At 40.1% G+C, this 22,180-nt stretch overlaps 1 protein-coding gene across 1 annotated transcript in view; it reads left to right on the plus strand.

The window, feature by feature from the left end:
- Positions 1 to 22,180, plus strand: part of CCDC180 (coiled-coil domain containing 180) — a 2,826,277-nt gene that overhangs the window by 2,695,613 nt on the left and 108,484 nt on the right. The window contains exons 33-34 of the mRNA XM_044058396.1: positions 12,294 to 12,405; positions 13,678 to 13,783. Coding sequence (XP_043914331.1) covers positions 12,294 to 12,405; positions 13,678 to 13,783 — 218 coding nt within the window. The remainder of the gene's footprint in view (positions 1 to 12,293; positions 12,406 to 13,677; positions 13,784 to 22,180) is intronic.

Below are 22,180 nucleotides of genomic sequence, written 5' to 3' on the forward strand. Positions count from 1 at the left end.
AGAGAGAGGGAGGCTGAGCCCTGAAAGGACAAGGCTATGAATAACAAAAAACAAATGTCTGCACCCTGGCTTAAAAAACACATAAAAAAACAAGGGGGATGCAGGGAGGGAGTGGCTAATGCAGCAGTGAGCATTTGAACATCTACTGTTATGGTAAGCTCAACAATTGTACTGTGTTCTTCATATTGATCACTGCTCCAATAGACTTAGTTATATGGGTAGATTAATATAGCTTACCATATTTGGGAGGTGGAAAGAGATGGGTCCAGGAGCACCTGGAGAACGGTCCTAAAAAAGCATGATCTATACCCAGAGAAGGAATCCAGCTTATACTGCTTTGTAAATGTATGTACAGAGGGCCATGTAGCAGCTTCTAGAATACTTCTAGAATCCAACCATTTCCAAAAAAAAACATAGAAGAATCCAAAGTCCTTGTAGAGTGGGCCTTGACCCTGCCTGGGATAGATTTGATAGCCTTGGAGAAACATTTGGAAATTATTTGTTTTGACACCATTTGTCCCTTCTACTTAACTTTTCAATATTGAACAGTTGATCTCATGATCTGAAAGATTTAGTTCTGTCAATATAATACTCGAGTTGTCTGTGGACAACCAAAGTATTGAGCATCCTTTCTCCCTCAATTTTAGGTTAAGGAAAGAAAATGGGAATGGATAGTTTGACTTAAAGAAAACTCAGATACCACTTTAGGCATAAAAGAAGGATTAGTTCTCAAAGAAACCCTGTCCTTGTGGAAAATGAGGTAGGTTTGACTCACCATAAGAGCTTACAACTCAGATACCCTTTGTGTACAGGTCAGAGCAATCAGTACAACTGTTTTCCGTGTTAAGAAACTCAGGTCATTCAGGTTAGCTGTTTCAAATGGAACAAGTTTTAGTTTCTGTAATACAAAACTAAAATCCCAAGGAGGAGCTGCAGGTTCACTTGGAGGCCTTTTGTGTAAAACTCCTTTCAAGAACATTTACAGTGGTTGTATTCATTCAATTCCAAGTCTTAAACTGGATTTTATAAGCCACAATCAATGCAGTAAATATTAACTGTTGTAACATACATACCAAAATAGGGGAGAACACAGCAATAATAGATATTCACCTATATATATACATGCAGAAGTAGTTGAGGATATAATAACATTAATAGAGATTCACCTATGTAAACATGCAGAAAAAGTTGAGAACATAACATTAATAGATATTCTCCTATATAGGCATGCAGAAGTAGTTGAGAACATAACATTAATAGAGATTCAGTTTTATAAACATGCAGAAGTAGTTGAGGATATAGAATTAACAAATATACACTCTTCAATTTCTCCAAGTCATTTGGGTTTCCATTACCTTGACAGGAATGGACCCCATTCCTAAGTCAAAGTGCAATTAAAGTTCATGAAATTAGTATTGTTTCAGTCTTTGATGTCAGCCAAAAGTGCTCTTTGCCGCACCCGCAGTGTGCCCAATAATGACTCCTTCTGTAATTCGTACAGGGTTACATGGATTGATAACATATCTAAATACAATTGTAGATTCTTTTTTTATAAGAACCGTTGCTCCTGTGCTATTGGAACTGTCTGGGTATCTTTCTTCCACATTGCTCTTGTTTCTGCCTGCAGATCCCGATATTTTATGACTGTGTCTCTCTGTACGCAGTACACTGTAGTCACTGGGTGTGGCAATTTCAATGATCAATGCTACATTTGTCTTCTTTTCATGGACCACTGTGTCTAGTTTTCTAGCATCTATCTTTTGAACTGTTGATAATGGATGATCCCATGTAATATAAACTTCATCATTCTCTATACACCTGCGTATACATGCTGAAGTAGTTCAAGGCTCAGCTCTAATACATAATCTTATGAATGTGCATGTGTGTGTGTACATATATATATATATATATATATATATATATATATATATATATATAGAATGAGAGGATAACTACATGAGAGAAAGAAAAAGGAGGGAGATGTATTTCCATATGAATATTAACAGGAATAATGTATATTATGTAAAGGTGAATTATGGTGTTATGTTGTATGTCCTGTAGGAAAGCATTTGTATTTAGCTTGCTTGTGTAAGTTTGTTTTAACTGTAGATCTGAATAATTGAAAAATAAGTTTTTCTGTTTTGAGATGCAAGGGATTCCCAAAGTGCTGGCCTTAGGCTTGAGAGCCAAGGTTTGGTATCTTTGAGTTTGATAGGGATTTAAATCAGAGGCCTGCTGTGGTCCTGGATTCTTAGGTGATGGGATGGTATCTTTATGAGAGTTTAGCAGTCAGCAGAGCGTACAGGCTTTTAAATTGTTGTATGGCAAGCAAGAGTTCTGCCCTTTGTTGAATGGGAAGTCCCTTGGCTTTTGATATAGTAATGCAGTAGGGTTCGTCTGGTGAGAGGCCATTTATTTGAAGTTGTTTGGATATGTTTTACTGTATTTTAAGGCAGCCATAATGAATGTTAGACCCTATTCTAACTGAGATGGGAACACCCCTTTAACTGTGGCTGTCCAGGCAGAGTATGACATGAAGTTTGATATTCTATTGGCCCAGAATAAGAGGTAGTTTATTTTCATTCTGTTTTTGTCTTCCTTCTAAATATAATTTAAATGTGAAGAATGCCCTAACTATAAGCTAAGGTATCTAAATGAAGTAACATTTTCAATGCAACCAATTGGCCTTGGTAAGGATATGCAGGGTGTTGGTGAGTTTTGCTATGTTAGGTCTGGTTCTGAAGACCATATATTTGGTTTTGGATGTGTTTGCTAGTTGCTTTTTGTTAGTAAGCTAAGTTAAAAGTAAGTTCAAGTGGTTCTATATTTGGTGTTCTAGTGTTTGAAGTTAGTTGCTGGAGAGGATAGGACCGTTAATCTGCACAGTTGCTTGTTAACTTGTTAAAAGTCATCTTTTAGGAAGCAACAGTGTATATTATTATTATTATTTTGCTTGCAGCTCAGTGTTTTGGTTTGTAGGTAGATGATCATACCTGTAGTAGGACTGGGAGCAGATACAAGGCACAGGAGAATTTGTTGCCAAAAATTCAAACACACACACAAAAAATAATAATATAGTAAGAGTTGAACCATGAGGAACACCTTTTTTACAGGGGCATTTTCTGAAATGAATGATGCAATTTTTACTGAGAAATGCCTGTAAATGAGGTAGTTTTGGAACCAGGTTGTGGTTTCAGGGTTTACGTTGACTGCAGGTAGGTGAAATACTAGAATTGTGGGGTCTGCAAAGTGAAATCCTTTTATTAGGCAAGGAAAGAGTGCACCTGTAAGTGAACTTTGTCCATGTTTAGGAGAATATCATCAGTAAGTGCTCACATTTCTGCCTTATTGTTTCAACCTATCTAAAAATGATGCTGTTTGTAAGAGATCAGTTTGTATTATTGACTGCAATTAGTTATGTGTAAACTCATTTTTTCAAGTATTTTATCTAAAAGTTTTAAGATGGAAATCAACCGGAAATGTGAGGCTTTGGTTAATTTTGCATGTTTGTGTAAGGGTTTGACTGGGGCTGATTTCCATGTGTTTAACATATTGCCATATGTGAGGTATAGCTCACAGATGTGTAGGAGTGGAACTGATAGGAAATCTCTGCAGTGGCACATAAACCAAGTGCATATTGTCTGTGCTTGCTGGTGCATGTTATGGGATTTCATCAGGGAGGGTAGGAAGTATTTTGCCTTAAGTAGTCTGATGTAGAAGGGGAGGATGAAGGAGGAGTTGGTTTATCCTCTGTAGGTTGCAGAATATCAGTCTATATGTGTTGTAGAGTTGTGATTTCTTTAAGGAAGTTTGATGGACTAAAGACTGTGATGGAATTTTATGATGATGGCTGCATGTGTCTAACTGTTAGATGGTATACTTCTTTCCAGAAGAGCTTTGATCTGTTGATTAGGGTTTGTTGTGTCTTTAAAAAGGTTAGTAGTTCTTATTGTTTTGCAAGATTCCACAATTGTGTGTATTGTAATAATGTATTGGGTGAGGGGTTTATTTCCAATTATGCCAACATTATCTGTAAGCTTTAGGAGACCTCTGGACCCTTTTGTTAATCTTAACTAGGAGTTGGTGTTGGTTTTATATAACCTTATAATTAGATGGAAAGATATGTCTTGAATATTTTTCAGCACACTAGTGAGAGTTTCAGCTGCTTGGTTTGGGTCTAATCGTTTTTTTTTTTTTGACTAGTGATCAGATAATAGAGGAAATGTATGTTTTGAGATTGTTAATGTTACCCTGAGATTTGTTTCCTGAAGGATATGTATTTTGTGGGGAGCAGTAATGTAAGATAATATTTTGAATGTAGAAACTTATGAACCAATGGTCACAGAAAAATGGGAGCTGAATGGTAGTCGGTAGTAATGCGGCTGGATTAGTTGCAATTGGTAGGTATAAGAGAGCATGGTTGCAGGTTTTCATATGTGGCCTCTTTGGTTGGATTACTAGCTGGATAAGGTTCAAGTCATCTAGAAGTTCAGAGATGTCACTATGTAATGGTCCTGTGATGTTTAAAGTATCCTAGTATTGGGATTGTTTTATGTTTGTGAACAGAGGAGGGTATGTTAGACAGAAGTGTTTGGAACTGTTGAAGTGTAGAGGGGGTAGTAAGTAAGCCACTATGTGGTGTGGGTGTTTGTTGGTGATGTTGATTTTTCAGCAGAATCTAGTCAGGGCTGCATTCTGATGTTGTGTTTAGGTTTTTTGCGTAATTCTATTTTTAGGTTGGATTTGTATAGGAAGAGAGTGTCTCTAAACTTTTTAAAGCCAGGTCTTGAATAGAGAAAACGGTCAAAAGTGCTGGATTGCTAGTCAGATTTGAGCTAGGATTCTGTGTTGGCTTGTGTTGATAAGGAAATGGGAGAGTTGGTTTGAACTGATTTGGTTGTTTGGGTTAGAGTTAATGGGTGGGCCTGGTTTTGATTCTGTGTCACTTTTAATGAGAAGATTGAATATGAGTGGGATGACTTTTTACAGCAATTTTTGTAATTTAGTAATATTTTGATGTTAAGTTGTCAAGCTAGCCTTCATTCTTGCTGGATGGATTCGGAGCCGATTCTCGGCTCCGACTCAGCCACTTAATAAAGCTTGAGAGCTTATTTTACTGGCTCGAGGCAACCCTATATCCGATGATGCTAGACAATAACTCCCCAGATCTCGTTTGCCGCTTTTGCTTGCGAGGTGCGTTTTTTTACCGGCTCCTGGTAAGTCTTAGATATAGAGTATTCAGTCACCCCTTTTGAGTAAAATTTTTCTACCTAGTTATTTCTTTCAATAGTTAAGTAACTACCCTTAACTTTATTACTTTTTTATACCTTTCCTTTTTATCCCTTATATCCCTCCCCTCCACTTTTAGGTTAGGCCTTAAGCCTGCCCCTTTCCTGTTTTTTCTTAGGGATTCTGTGGAGTGTTTGGGTGTGTCAGTATCCCTATTAACATTTTATTGTTAATTTATAATTTTTCGAGAGTGTGTGTGTGAGTGTGTTTTCTGTTACTTTTGTGTAACCCTCGACACTGTTATGTCGAAGGAACCTAAAGAAGCTAAGATCTCAGGCTTTAAGAAGTGTGACTCGTGCTGTCAGAAAATGTATCTGACAGACGGTCACACTTCTTGTGTTTACTGCCTGGGACCCCTGCACCTGCAGGACTCTTGTTCAGTATGTCATGCATTCAGTCCAAGAGTCCTGCAGGAGCGCAGGAATAAACTGATACTTAGAGGCTTGTTAAAGCCCGAGGGCTCCTCGACTAAGTCTGCATCGGGGAGGCCCTCGAAACCTGCAAAACCGTTGGTTCCAAGTACTAAGCCTTCGGCTGCTGGCTCCTTGTCTATGCCTAGATCGGCTTCGGCTGGAACTGATCCCTTTGAGTCACAAGTTCCGGTCTCGGCACCACTCGGTGCCAATACCTCTGAGCCCATGCTTGCGCTGTCGGCTCTGGCTGGAGCCGACGTGTCTTCGGCTCCGTTGGCTACATCTAAGAAGAGGTCAAGATCCCCTTCATTGGAGTCCATCCATTCGGCTCCGAGGTCTCCCCTGCCCTCGGAGTGGAGCTATTGGAGCTGATCTTCTCAGTCATCCAGACTTTCAGATCACGACATTGAGAGAGTGGTAAGTAGGCTGTTAAAGTCTCAGGCATTGGCCCAGATGATCTCTAGCCCGTCTCATCAGATGGTGGCTATTTCGACTACACTTATTTTTCCTCCTTCAACTCTCCCTCAGAGTTCGGAGCCGGAGCTCCTCAGAGCCGTGACCGTTGCGGCATCAGAGCCGATACCTCCCCCTTCGGCTCCTTCGTCTTCCACTCTGATCTTCTCTGCGATACCTTCATTGGAGGGATCCGGGCACCTGATCTCTCTCGTCGGCTCCGAGAGGGTGACTGGCATCGGACCATTGTCTGACCCCGTTCTCCCTCTCGGAGCATCGGTGCTGGTGAGCTGAGCCTTTCCTGTCAGTGCGGCCTGGGGTTCCTACCTCTTTGGAGCGGGGGCCCTCTGGCCTTTCTGATAGGGGAGCCTTCGAAGTGATGAGGAGCGTACTAGCCCCAGGGCTTAGTCAGTGGTCAGCTCCATCAGCTCCTCCCACTACAGTGCCTGCTGATGTCTCTTCTCACTCTCTTGCTCCCGGACCCAGAGATCCAACGCCTCAGGTTTCCCCACTGGGAATTTCTTCCTCTTCTGAGGCTTCTCCTGACCTGTCAGCGGAGCCTCCACGTAAGAGGACATGTAAGAGGAATCATGTGGACTCCCCTGAGTCTATTACATCTGACACCGACTTGGATGAGTCAGAGGGATCCCCAAAGTCCCCCTCTGAGGATGTTTCTTTCTCAGACATCCTGGAAATACTGAAGCAGAGGGGGAACTGGTCTTCCCTTAATCCTTCCGAGGATGAGTCGGTGTACCTGGAGGCATTCGGTTCTCGACCCTCCACTTCCTGGGTGTCTCCGCCTTTCGACCCCCTTATGGAAGTAGTGGCTCGGAAGGTGTGGTTGGCCCCGGATTTGGTGGAACCCACCCCTCAGAGGCCATCTAAATTCATTACAGCACCAGTCGACAAGCAATTCCTGACAAAAGGTGTACCGCCGGATGCCATGGTGGTGGCTGCAGCCACCAAGAAGGAACTAGCTGATCCTTCAGTACCTGTCCATCCTCCTAATAAGGATTCTAGGACCATGGATAGGTATGGTAAGTGGATGTTTTCTTCAGCGACCTTTGCCATGCAGTCGCTGAATTACCTATGTCACTTCACCCGCCTTCAGAGAGATATTCTCAAAGAGTTGGGAGAAGTCTTACAGGATCCATCAGCTGCTGGGTCCCAGGATAAAATAAACTCACAGCTTGGAACCCTGAACTCAATTGTTAACTCCTCCATGCATCTGATTTCATATGCAGCCGATGGAGCGAGTAGGGCCGCAGGCACAGGAGTGGCCTTAAGGCGTCACGCCTGGATGCGGCTGTGTAATTTTGCAGACCCTTTCAAGGCGTCCTTCATAAATTCCCCTTTTGATGGTTCGGCTTTGTTCGTACCTCAAGTGAAAGACACCTTGACCAGATGCGAGCAAGATGGCAAGACTCTTTCTGCCGTAGGAGTCCGTTTCTCCACCCCTTCAAGACCATACCCTAAGGGTCAGAAGGGTGGAAAAATGTGGTTCTGCAAATCTCAAGGAGTCACATCTGATGCAAGAGGTCAGTTTACCCCCAGAGGCAGAGGGGGTAACAACAACAGACGCCGCCCTAGGGGCAGAGTGGGTCCGCAAAACCAGGGTAGCAGGGAGCCTCTCTCTCTCTGACAAACCCTTCCAGCATCCCTGAGATGTTGCCCGATTGTCCACCTTCAGAGGCAGTCGGGGGAAGATTGTCACTGTACCCAATAGCCAGGCTTTCCCTTACTCAAGACAATTGGGTACAGTCGATCATATCCGAGGGTTACAAAATTCCCTTTATCCAAACCCCAATTCAACAAAAGGGAACCCTTCCAGACATTCCACCCGGTCTAAGGGAACTAGCAGTATCAGAAATATCAAAACTGCTAGCAAAAAGAGCCATCCAGCCAGTCCCTGCAGACCAACTAGGATCCGGAATCTACTCAAGGTTCTTTTTAGTACCGAAAAAGACAGGGGACTGGAGACCAATATTAGATCTCAGCAAACTGAACAAGTTTGTAAAGAGAACAAGATTCCAGATGGTCACGCTACAGTCCATTCTGCCCTGTATGGGCAAGGACAATTGGATGTGCTCCGTGGACCTTCAGGATGCGTAATATCACATCAAAATTCACAGGCGCTCCAGAAGGTTTCTTCGTTTTCGGCTGGGGGCCAGTCACTACCAATTCAGAGCCATGCCCTTTGGTCTCACTACAGCCCCCAGAGTGTTCACCAAATGTATGGCAGTGGTTACGGCTCACCTGAGACGGCAAGGATTCCAGGTGTTTCCATATCTAGACGACTGGCTCCTCACTGCCACCACCAGGCATCAACTTCTCCAAGCCACAGCTTACACCATTCACATTTGCAGAGGGCTAGGAATCTCTATAAATTTCGAAAAGTCTGCCTTGTCGCCTTGTCAGTGTATTACCTTTATAGGCGCCAACTTGAACACCGTACAACTTTCAACAAAGTTAACAAACCAAAGAGTCTTAGATATTCAAAACCATGTCCAAGTTCTTCTTCAGAGCGACAAAATTCAGGCCAGGTATGCCCTGAAAGTATTGGGTCTTATGGCGGCCTCCATAACACTTCTTCCCCTTGCACGTTTTTACATGCATCTTCTACAGTGGATGCTTTTCGCCCAATGGTCTTTTCAGCAACTCCCCATGCACCACAAGATCATGATAACTCAAACTTGCAAAAGTCATATGCCCTGGTGGATATTGTCCCCTCAAGTCCATCAGGGCAGACCTTTTGTTCCTCCTCCCCCGGTCGCCACGGTGACATCGGATGCCTCCCTGATCGGGTGGGGGGGGGCATTTTCAGGGCAGGATGGTCCATGGCACTTGGCAACCTTTCGAGTGCCACCTGCACATAAATGTCCTAGAGATGAGAGCAGTGCTTTTAACATTGCAAGCCCTCCACGACTCTCTTCCCCTAGGAACTATTGCAATTCAAACGGACAATATGTCCGTAGTGTGGTACATCAACAAGCAAGGCAGAACCAAGTCCTATCCCCTGTGTCGAGAGGCACTCAGACTTTGGCAATGGGTGATCTCCTCTCAGCGGTTTCTGATAGCAACGCATATCCCTGGGAAGTCCAACTTCATAGGGGACAGGTTGAGCAGAGCCATACTCATGCCGCACGAGTGGTCTCTCAAACAATCGGTAGCGGAAGAGATTTTTCAGAAGTGGGGTCTTCCTTGCTGCAATCTTTTTGCTACATCCCAAAACAGCAAATGCCCCGACTTCTTCACCCTCTTCCCCCTTACAGGCCATCCCCTCAGAGACGCTCTAGTCCAAGATTGGCCTCGGGGACTTTTCTACACCTTTCCACTGTTTCCTCTAATTCCACAAGTAATTCAGAAAGCAACCGCCTTGAGAGCCAAGTTGATTCTCATTGCCCCTTATTGGCCTCGACAGATATGGTTTCCGTTCCTACATCATTATCTTTTGGTACAGCCTTGGCATCTGGACCCAGCTCCAGATCTGTTGACCCATCAGTCGGGGCAGCTGCACCAATCCCTACATTCTCTCAACCTCACTGCTTGGTTGCTCCACTTCCGTCCTTAGCCAGGCTTCCTATGATTTCTAATCCCGTCTGGGATATCATAGTAGCTTCCCTTAAATCTTCCACCAGAAAGATTTACACTAGTAAATGGAAACGTTTCTCCTTTGGGCAAAGGCAAGGAATTTAGATCCTTTTGCTGCCCCAATTCATTCGGTCTTAGACTTCCTAGCTGAAATTTTTCATTCAGGGTCTTCTGCCTCTACAGTAAAGGTTCAGTTGGCAGCCATATCGAATTTTCATACAGGCTTATCGGACCACAATATCATGTCCAATAAGCTTTCCAAAGCCTTCCTTAAAGGTGTATATTTACTTAGGCCTCCGATCAAAGATCCTCCACCTCAGTGGGATCTTAATTTAGTCTTAACATCCTTAATTCTCCCCCCCTTTGAACCTGCAGTCTCCTGTTCATTGAAATTTCTTTCGTGGAAGACACTTTTCCTAGTCGCCATTACTTCTGCTAGGAGAGTATCAGAGCTTCACGCCCTCTGCATTCATCCTCCCTACTTAATCTTCCACAAAGACAGAGTTTCTCTAAGGACTAATCCATCCTTCTTACCCAAGGTGGCTTCGCACACAAATTTGAATCAATCAATTGATCTCCCAGTTTTTTTCCCAAACTATACCAATAGAGCAGAGCAAAAGCTACATTATTTAGATGTTCACCGCCAGCTCCGGTACTATCTGGATAGAACTAAACAAATAAGGAAATCTGATCAACTGTTTTTATCGTATGCAGAAAATAAGAAAGGCCTTCCTGTTTCCAAGGTAACCCTATCTAGATGGCTGTCTTCTGTGATTGCATCTTTATCTTCTAAGCCAAAAGCCCATTCAACTAGAGCACTAGCTACATCTACAGCTTTTCAAGCTAGACTACCAATAGACACTATCTGTGCGGCAGCCACATGGGCCTCTCCTCATACCTTTGTTTTGCATTACAAATTGGACATGGCCTCCAGGGACAGAGCAACATTTGGTTCCACCATTCTTAAGAGTCTGATCCAATAAGCCACCCAGGATGAAGGTGCTAGGGACACGGTCCCATCCAGCAAGAATGAAGGCGAGATTGACAACTTAACATTGAGAAGTTATGTACCTACCATAACGTTCCATGTTAGTTGTCTTCTCTCGCCTTCTTTCTTGCATCCCACCCACCATCCCCCTAGCCTGGACAGACCGAGAAGATCTTCCCTTCTTTGAAGGGTCCTTTTATTCCTTTGTTCACTATCTAGGTGTCCTAGGATATATATATATATATATATATATATATATATATAGTGTAAATAATTATCTTTGGAGGTTTTTATCTGGAGCATTTCTCCCCGGGCCTCCGCTGAAAACAGGTTCTGTGGAACCTAGTCAGACTTTCCCGGTCAACAAATGATAAATAAATAAATAAAAAATAAATAAATTTTATTCCTCTTCCTCCTCCTTCCAGTTGGAGGATTTTGTTTTATTGGCCTATGCTAGGTTTTTCAGCTTCCAAACGAGATCTGGGGAGTTATTGCCTAGCATAATGGGATATAGGGTTGCCTCGAGCCGGTAAAATAAGCTCTCGAGCTTTAGTAAGTGGCCGAGTGCTCCGAACCCATCCAGCAAGAAAGAAGGCGAGAGAAGACAACTAACATGGAACGTTATGGTAGGTACATAACTTCTCATTTTGGCAGTTTGTCATCACAGACTGTTTTGCATGATTACTGTATAATACTGATGCCCATATATGCAGCCTGAGTAATGGGAACTATTAAACAGATCACAGGTTATCTAACCTAAATTCAAGTTCAAGGTTTGTGTAGAAATAATTGGGGAGAATTTTTTTTCAGATTGTTGGGAGTAGGGATGACTAATAATGTCTAAGAAGATAATTTTGTATCCTTCAAGTTTTGAGCTAGGTGAATCATGGTTATTCATTCATTCAGTCATTCATTCATTATTCAGTTAATCCATTTCAAGGTGATGGGCAGCTATAGCCTATCTTGTTACTCACCAGATGAAAGGCACAGAAACTTATCCTAGACGAGTACCATTGTATTGCAAAATGCACATACATGAACACATTCACCCCCATGCATGCACACACATATGCAGGCACACAGAAATAAACACACACAAAAAATGCTTCACAAATGGCATATACAACTACAGGCAGTATAGAGGATCACCAGTTCACTTATGGCACTTTGGGATATTTTTGTGCCATAACCTTTTCATGTGGATCCTTTCAAAATGGCTTCTATAAAGTTTCAGCACTAGTTGAATCTTTTAACATCTGGCATCTACAGACAAGTCTTAAGAAAACATTTGGAAATATCCTTCATGACTGGAAATTATGGTCAATACATTTCTTTTCATATGGACTTTGTAGAAATAGCTACTGGTTGGCATAGTGTACCATGTTGAGGGGAAGCGTGCTTGTATGATGTCACATACCTATGTTTAAGCCTGTGATAACACTTATTTTGTGAATTCCTTTTACCTAATAAGCAAAGTAAAAAAGAGTGAATGCATACAATTTTTTCTAATCAAAAGAAAAATGTTTACTTGGGTAAATTACTATATTTTCATTTTTTAGAACACTTTGATTGAGAACACCCAGCAGTTCGTTTCCTCTTTGGCCTCACTTACTGAGAAATTGCTTCTAGAATTTGATGATGTCATTACAGTTGATGATGTCCAAACTGGAAGTAAGTTGTTTAACCTTAGCTTTCTATGCTTTTATTGCTTATTAATACATTATTTATATTTGACCTGCAACAAAAGCCTTCTAACACCACTGTCAGTATATATGCCTTTGTATATTTTGAAGTCTGAACAGTATCACCCAGAAGAGTGAATAATATTGAAAAGAATAACATGCGTTGTCTTTTCACATAATAAAAATAGATGCAACAGTAATATAACTATTGGAAAGTTCAGCTTAACTAATACTCTACATCGTGCTGCAGTTTTTATGTTTAGAAACGGTGTTCCTTATGTTTGTCTTTTTAATTGAATAGCTCCACAATGTCAAACAACCTGATACATGCAATCCAACATCTTTCTGTATACAGATGGTAATCTTCACATCTGTATGTAAACAGTAATCTTCGGTGGTGAAATGATGGCCACAGCCACTAAACACCATCCGTAATGTCCCTACCTTAACATGAAAGAGCAATGTTGGCTTCTGTCATCATTCATCTGGGCTGAAAGAATGTACTCTGCAAAATACTATCAGGCTGGGAAAAAATCATGATCTACATTTAATACATTCGTTTCACGAGAAGTACAGCCATCCCTTACAGACTTTAACAGTACTGTACTTTTTAATGACATGGATCACTACAACTTTATTCTTTTCAGCTGTTTTTTTTTTTTTTTTTTTTGCTTGTATGTTGGCTTGTTAACTCCACTGGTCATACAAAAAGTGTCTATTTCGCAAAGGAGACTAGGTGAAAATCCAAGAACTGCAAAACAAGTGTGTATGTGTACAAAGGCCCTTGACTATTCTGTAACGAGGCATCAGGTTAAGTTGTGGGGTGATGTGACATGCCACTGCATCTGGTCCTTTTTGAAAACACTTTCTATGTAGCTGCACACATTTTTTATTTTCCATGCAATCACTGCAAAAGCATAGATATCCAATGAATTCATCCTAGCCTGCATTCTTTTTATTGACTATAAAACAAATGTGTCTCCTCTATGACACATTCTAAAATGCCATCTTATGGCTAATCCTATACCTTTGCTAAAGGTTACCACAACATGAAGCACTGACATATTAGAAAAACTGTACCGTGCTCCATCCTTCCATTCTCAGAGAGCCTTCCGGTTACCTGCATCTATCACAAATTAGGCTGTGGTTAGAAATTTGGTAACTGTCTTCAGAGCTATGCTTTGTTTTTTTATAAGCTATGGTTGTATTTGGTGCCAGAAGTGATCATTCCCTTCTCTGTTTTTTCTGTTATGTTTATTAGAAATACAAGTTAAAAAGGAGAAAACATCTGTTCTTATACGAAGAAAACAAGCTGGAATTCCTTTAGAAGGTGTTCAGCCTAAATCAGAAATTGAACGAGGAAGCAGGTATGGTAGTTTTTTAGATATTTTTTTATATGACATGCCATATTTTTCTGTACTGATAATGGCTTACCTGTTTGCGATATAATACATTGCCAATACTAACTATGTATTTCACATCTACTGTCCAAAAAAAAAAAACAGTCAGTAGCTTTACAATTTATTTTTAAAGTAACTATCTGTTGTCAAAGCCTAGCTTATTTTGTAGTAAATAAGTTGTGTAAATCAGGAGCATCTTAACAGCATTTTTGTTCCTTCTGACAAAGCAGTGCACTGGGGCCCCTACCTACACAACCACTCACAGGATTGAAAATGGAAATGGCCAATAAAATGAAACATAGTTGTTGATGCTTCCAGTAAAATCAGTGTTTAAACATTAAAAAGCATGCTGTACAGCAAAGATTAGTCAACATAAACATTTGAACAATATAACATGAGCCTTGAAAAACACAAATATTTCAACAAATTAATGATACTGCAACTAGTAAACCATACAGATGTAGACGGCAAAGTATGAAATTATGAAATATTTATTATTAATCCAATATTCAACATAACTATTTGAGAAATTTCTTTGCACAAAGCTACTTTATAATTGACTTGAAGGCAATGGTCTTGAAGGATGTCATTTTATATATACATAAGTGAAAGCCAGTTCAAATGCTGCTGCCCCATTGTGCTGCAAAGATGATTTTTTTATAACTTTCAGTCTTGAAAATGAACGTTATCCTGCATAGTTGGTAACCATCACACACATGAATACTCTGAGTGCAATTTCAACATTAGGAAACACAGATTTCAAGTTGTCTGAAATTATCTTTCTGTACAATGCAGGGGGAGTCTCACAATTTTCACTAACAACAATGTAGTGCTTGAGATGAACACATTCTTTTAAAAGATCAGTGTAATCAAGATCTTTGTGATACACATTAGCCAGATTTTAACACTTTTCATTTAGCTTATCAGAACCAATTGTTTTCAATTCACTGAAGAAGGAAAACAGATTCCCAGTCAACGAATAAGCCTCTGCACATTTTGTCATCTCAAAGATAAGAGAATCCAGAACAGAAAGGAAAGTTTCTACCTTGAACTTTTCACTTTTAGTGAGAAGTACCTCTTCTTCTGATCCATCGTATCTAGTAAGAAGCACAATTCAGTTTCATTCCCATTTTTTCACATAGCTAAACTCTGAATCTGGACACCTACTCCTGGCTTTTAATTTCCTGAAGATAGGTTTTCAGAGACTCAAATAAATTACTTGTTTTGTTTACTGTTTCAAGAATGTCATTTCAAAGAATTGTCAGAAAGACCATTTCCAGGTTCTCTATTTTCTCGCTCAATCCTTCTTCCTCCAGCCTTGTGTTCACATTTTGTTCATTATCAGCTGATACAGAATCCAGTATGTTTAATTTTCTCGAAACCCCCCATACAGAGCATGAACAGCATCAAAATGTGATGACCATCTCGTATCAGACAGATGCTTGACCACAGCATCTTTTCCTAAAGATGGTGCCAGACCATTCAATGTCTAGAAGCAGAGAAAAAGGAATACAGACCCTGAACAAAGTCAAAGAATTTTACATTCTGTAGACAACACTCTGCTGCTTTTACTCTCACTCTAGGCTGTGTTCAGCACAGGCAACATACATGGCGAACTCATTCAATTGATGAATCCATACTTGCAGTCTAGTATAGTATCCAGACATATATTTGAAGCATTATCATAAGACTGACCATGGCAGTTTACTAGTGGAATTTTGTTTTCATTAAGGAAATCCACAACAGTGTCTGCTAGATTCTTTGCTCCATGAGAAAAGATGGGGATGAACTTAATGAATGTTCCACAGGCTCACATCTTCAAATGTACCGGAGGGTAAATGTCAGTTGATCAGTGTGTGAGATGTCTGGAGTGGAATACACTTATTGAGTAATACTTTGACTCTTTTATTTCTTTAAGAATAGAACAAAAAACATGATGTTCCATTAATTCAGTAAATTCCTCACAAATGTTCACATATAAATATGATGGTTTCCCTTTTCCATGATTTCCATACAGTTTTAAATGTTCTTCCAAAAAGGTTCAAATTCAAACAACTGCTCTAGAATACCTAAATAGTTTCCATTTTTTGCTGACCCAATAATTTAATTTTCTCCATGAAGTAGCAAACCTCTAGAGACAAGAAAGCGAATTACAGATAACACACATGTCAGCACTTTATGCCAGTACTCCTGCTCTTAGCAATGATGTTGCAGTAACAAAGAATCTACTCTTCCCAATTTCTTTGCCAGATCAAATATGCCATCATGCACTTAACAATGTCCTTCTCTGTTTTCATATTCTACAATAACATTGCTTTGTTTCCAGTCATTGAATCCTGATGTAGCAAAGAAAGACTACAAAGCAGTGCAAACGTCCTTATGGAGGTGAATAGATAATTCACATTTTACACATTCGCCATTACGCAGTTGATATTTCAACACATTCTTTGATAAATACCTTGTCTGAGTATTCTCTCCCTCAGCTCCTTTATACACTCTGCGTGAGTTTGAAATGTTACTATCATAATTCTGACATGGTGACGGCCCACTATGAGTCCAGTAATTCACTGTGTTAGTACTGTTAATGTACCATAGCCCCTAATCTGTGTCTTGGATTGCAAACTCCTTTACTATTACAGATTTGGATATTTCCTGTTGTGGAATATCCCCAGCAGTAGGAGCAGGTAATACCATTGATATCTCTGTTTGAACTGGATGATTGAATGCAGGAGTTGATGCAGATGTGGATGTTATATTTGAAAGAGCAGTATTAATGCCTGATGACATTGCACCTGGGTTCAACCAAGATATTAATTTTGGAAGTTTGTACATTTTCTCCTTCTCCTCTGTAGCTCTTTTCCTCTTCGGCACTCTACTCAAAACACTACGTTTCATTTCTCCTCAAAGGGTTATTCATCAATATTACAAAAAAATAAAAAAAAATTAAAACATAGTTTAGTCCAATTTCAGCTGTAGAAACTTTAGGGCAATGAGAAAAATAAACATCTTCAAAACGTTGTATGTACAGTACTGGTCCACTACCACGACTACCTACAAATAAGACCAATCCACAAATATGACCACAAAAGTTGCCACACTTGTTAAAAAATGATAATCAATATTTAAATATATGTGTATATATATATATATATATATATATATATATATATATATATATATATATATATATATATACATACACACACACACACACATATATATATATATATATATATATATACACACACACACACACACACACACACATATATATATATATATATATATATATATATATATATATATATATGGGTAAGTGTCACTTCACCTAAAACCCATTTCACCTAAACTCATTTCACTGAGACCAAATTACCTAAAGTTCATTTCACCTAAAACTCATTTCACTGACAAGTAGTACTCTAATGCAATTGAAAGGTATATGCCCTTTTCCCCACTGTAGTGTGATCCTGGTGTTAGTATATATATTAAGGGGGGGTGCAGCCCCCCACATGGGGGTGTGTGGGGAGCGTAGTCCTCCCAGCTAGTTGGCTTTTACCAAATAAAGTAAAACAAAACCAAACATCATGAAACCAAAATAAACGGGGAGGCTATACTCTCCACCCCCCCCCACACACACACCATTAATATAAATACTAACTCCAGGATCGCACTACAGTGGGGAAAATGACATATACCTTTGACTTGCCTTATTGTACTTCTTGTCAGTGAAATGGGTTTTAGGTGAAATGAGTTTTAGGTGAAATGAACTTTAGGTGATTTGGTCTCAGTGAAATGAGTTTAGATGAAATGGGTTTTAGGTGAAGTGACACTTACCCATATATATATATATATATATATATATATATATATATATATACACATATATATATACATACACATATACATATATATATATATATATATATATATATATATATATATATATACATACACATATATACACATATATATATATACATATATATATAATATATATATATATATATATATATATATATATATATATATATATATATACACATATATACACACACATATATATATATATATATATATATATATATATATATATATATATATATAGTTTCACTTCATAATCTCGAAATACTAAAATACCGAATTTTAGTATTTCGAGATTATAAAGTCGAAAGTGCAGTTACATGAAAATGCATAATGTCGAATGAGGAAATGTTGAATCTGCTGTTGTTTTGTCGCATTCGTGACGTGTGGTGCAATTTGTGGATTTAGCTGGGTAATTAGGTAAGTGGTGTTCTTGTAAGGGTATTGGGTAGGGATTTTAGTGTGTGTGAGTGTGTGTAGTTGTGGGTTTTATGTATTTAGTATTTAGTGCGACCTCGGAGTTAGTATATATAAGTAATGGGAGTGCATGGGGGCTTGCCCCCCTGCTTATAGGGTAGGTGTGTTTGTTATATTGTCTTTGTGTATGTCATTTTGTGTGTTGTAGTGTCATTAAGTGGGTGTATGTGTGCTTGTTTGTGTGGTGGTGTGTGCATTTGAATGATTGTGATTTTTAATTTCACGGTTGTGGGTGTCGGGTTTTTGGGCTTTCAGCTTTATACTCTCGAGATACTAAAATTCGGTGTTTTAGTATTTCAAGATTATAAAGTGAATAACTATATATATATATATATATATATATATATATATATATATATATATATATATATATATATATATATATATATATACATACATATACATATACATATGGGTCCCATTCAAAATGTCGACTTACGATTTTGTCGGGATTCAAAGCAGCGAGATGAAAACATCAGGAATTTACAATCACAAACTCCAGAAACATCTTAATTCCTCTCCAGGAAAGTAATCACTTGGCCACCAGGGTGAACTTTGCCCTTTTGATGATGTAGTCTGATCTCGGAGTTGGTTCATTTAAATAGGGGGGCAAACCCCCTTCTTTGGTGGGTGTAATTTGCTTCTATTTGTAATATTATCATTGGTGGCTTAGTGGTTACTTTCCTGGAGAGGAAATATGATGTTCCGGGAGTTTGTGATTGTAAACTGATGTTTTTGTCTCGCTGTTTTTAATGTCGATTAAGTGGTAAGTCGACATTATGAAGGGGTGAAACTTAAAAGGCTGTCATTACTGTATTTAGTGAATTAATTCCTCATCAATTTGCCAGAAAAACACAGAGTTTAAGACGAACAGACCAAAAGTATAAGCCAAAAATTCCAGACATTCTGTGAAAATCAAAACACAAGTGGCGGTAGGGGTAGATAATTCAGGCTCTTTTACCTAAGGTACAGGATTTGAAATTGACGTTTTAGGAAGGCTGTATTCAGATAACTGACTATCTGATATTGTCATTTTCATTTGTTCCTCAACCTGTGGGTTTTGATCCCAACCTCAGATCTAAATCAGCCACTTTTCATACCTCTAGGATCCGATTCTCATGCTCCCCCCTTCCCCCTTACCCACAGTGCCTCATTCCTCCAGAATATCTCAGATCTTATTTGCTGCTCATCGAAGACGGACTGGTATTGCAAATTTCTCAAGCTCCTTGTGGGTTTAGTGAGTTTGCTTCCTTTGCTCAGAGTTTCTTTCTCACAAAAATTATCTCTTTGTATTACTCTTCCTTACCCTTCAACTATATATAATAAAAAAAACAAAAAAAATTGTTATTAGTTCATAGTTCTTTCCGTACGTGAGTACTTCTTATTACCATAGTTGGTATTTTCTTCTTTTCTTCATTTCTTTCTTCCTTCCTTCTTTATTGATATATATATATCTTGTTTAAGGTAGCCAGCATGTCTGACAACCCATCTGGTTTAAAAAAAACGCAATTCCTGTGGGCACATGATTCCTCAATCTGCTTCCCACAGGGAGTGCATTTACTGCCTTGGCCTGGTGCACCTGGAATCACCCTGCTCTATTTGTGCTGGGTTTAACCAGCATGCCCTTAGTGACAGAAGAAATAAACTGAGTTTAAAAGGACTTTTACCATATTCTGCTTCTTCTGTAGGCACCTCTTCTTCAGGGGATCAAATCCTCACCAAAATGTCTAAATAGTCCCGGGAACACAGAAAGCATTTTCAAGACAAGACATCTCCTCAAACTACCAAACCTCCTAAAAATGTTCTCAGACCATTGGATCCCAAGTGTATGGATCCTTCTCAGCCCTGTATTTCATGGTTTTCACTGGAGTTGGGCTCCCCAAGACTCAGATTGCCTTTTCTCCAGCAATCATCTAAAAGGACTTCCAGACCTCCTTCTACCTTCTCATCCATCAGGTTTTCCACAGTCTTTCAGAAACTGAGGTATATAGAATGATGAGGAAATTTCTCAGGACACAAATCTAGATGGGGATTTTGCCAGCTTGGTCCCCTACATGATCCGTGAGGCAACATTCTGCCCTTGTCCCCCAGTTGCTCCTTCTCTGATCTTACCAACCACTTCGGACTCCAAGTATCCAAAGATCCCAAGAGTTGAGATGATAGATCTGATAGTACCTGTTACTTCGACTCTGACCATTTCCCTGACTCGCTCAACTGTGACTGTATCAGAGTGAGATGGCTGTTGGAGTTGAAGCCTCAACATCAGATCTGAGGGTTGACTTCATCTCTGAAGCTTTCAGAGCTATTGCTTCCCCTAAGAGCTTCCACATTTGACAGCTCATTGCTGACTCCCCCCTCGGAGCAGGGGACCCATGGGAGCTGAGGGCTGTCTGCTGTGATACCTTCAGCTCTAGAGGGATTGCCTTCAACATCCCCATCCTTCTACCCTCGAGGTAGTGAAGAGAGTTCTCTCATTGCTCAGGAGAACTCCAACTCTCATGTTCCCGGATTCGTGTTCCACCCCCTTGGCTCCTATGCCTGAGTACTGTCTTCTACCACCTTCAGTTCAGCCAACCCAGAAGAGCTTCCAATCTGTTCCACCTTCAGAGCTCCTTATCTTTTCTGATACCTCCCCAGAACATCCCATCAAGGAGGTTCCTCATAAGAGAAATTGCAAGAGGAGGCACTTGGATTCTCCCCAAGAATCCATCACAGAGGACACTGATTTTGATGAGGGGGAAAGGGTCCTCAAGATCTCCACCTGAAGACGTCTCATTTGGAGACATTCTTGAAATCCTTCACCAGAATTGTGGTTGGTCTGCCCACAACCCTACCCAGGAGGAATCAATGTTTTTGGAAGCTTTTGTGTCTGACCCATCTACATCTTGGGTGCCCCCCCCCCATAGATGACCATATTGATCTTGTCTCCTGCAGGGCATAGAAGGAGCCAGATGCTGTGGAACCCATCCCTAAGTGCCCTGATAAAATCCTTAGTGCCCCTACACATGGACCATATTGAACTAAAAGTTTCCCCATAGATGCCATGGTTGATTTAGCAGCCACTAAGAAGGAGATTGTTGAGCAAAGTTTCACTGTCCATCTCCTTAACAGGGAGTCTAGGGCTTTGGACAGGTTTGTAAGTGGGTTTACCCTTCAGTGACTTTTGCATTGTGATTGCTGAACTACCTGGTGCACTTCACCAGACAGAGGGACTTAGACAAAGAACTCTCTAGTTCTGTCTCAGGGTCTATGTCTATCAAGGAACAGGAAACCTTTTCCTCCAGGATGGCCACCCTACAATCTATATCTAATGCATTCATGAGGTTAATCTCATTTGCTGTGGAGAGTATCTCAAGGGCTGCTGGTACTGGCAGTACCATAAGGTGTTATGCCTGGATGTGGCTTTGTGACTCCATGGAACCTTTCAAGGCATCCTTCATCAATGCTACTTTTGATGGATCATCATTGTTTGGCCCCACAATTAAAGAGGCTCTCTTCTGTAGTGAGAAAGACAGAAAGACCTTGTCTGCCGTCGGAATCTGTTTTTCTACCCCACAAAGACCTTTCTAGAGGAACCAGTTTGGTGATAAAAAGATGTCGTTCAAAAAGTCTCAAGGTTCTTTTAAGGAATCCCAGGGAGATTTTACCCACAGAGGCTGATGGAGAACAATTACAATGGTAGATGCTGCCAATGAGGCAAGGGGGTCCACAAAATCAAGGATTTTGAGATTCATTCTTGGACAGGTCCTATCAGCACTCCTGAGACGTTGCCCGACTGCCCTTCTCTGGAGACATTCAGGGGGCACTTATCCTTGCACCCAGATGCCTGGTCAGCCATCACAGATGATCTTTTGATGCAAAGGATCATATCCAGAGAATCTTTCATTTCATTCTAACAACTCCTCAAACCAAAGAAAAATCTCCCCAATGTTCCACCCAGTCAGAGGGAAGCAGCAGCACTAGAAATTTCAAAGTTGCTATAAAAAAAGAGTCATCCAGAAGGCCCACCAGACCAAATCATATCTG

The sequence above is a fragment of the Protopterus annectens genome, chromosome 16.part0, assembly GCF_019279795.1.
Source record: "Protopterus annectens isolate FY-2018-M chromosome 16.part0, PAN1.0, whole genome shotgun sequence".
NCBI classification, from domain to species: Eukaryota; Metazoa; Chordata; order Ceratodontiformes; family Protopteridae; genus Protopterus; species Protopterus annectens.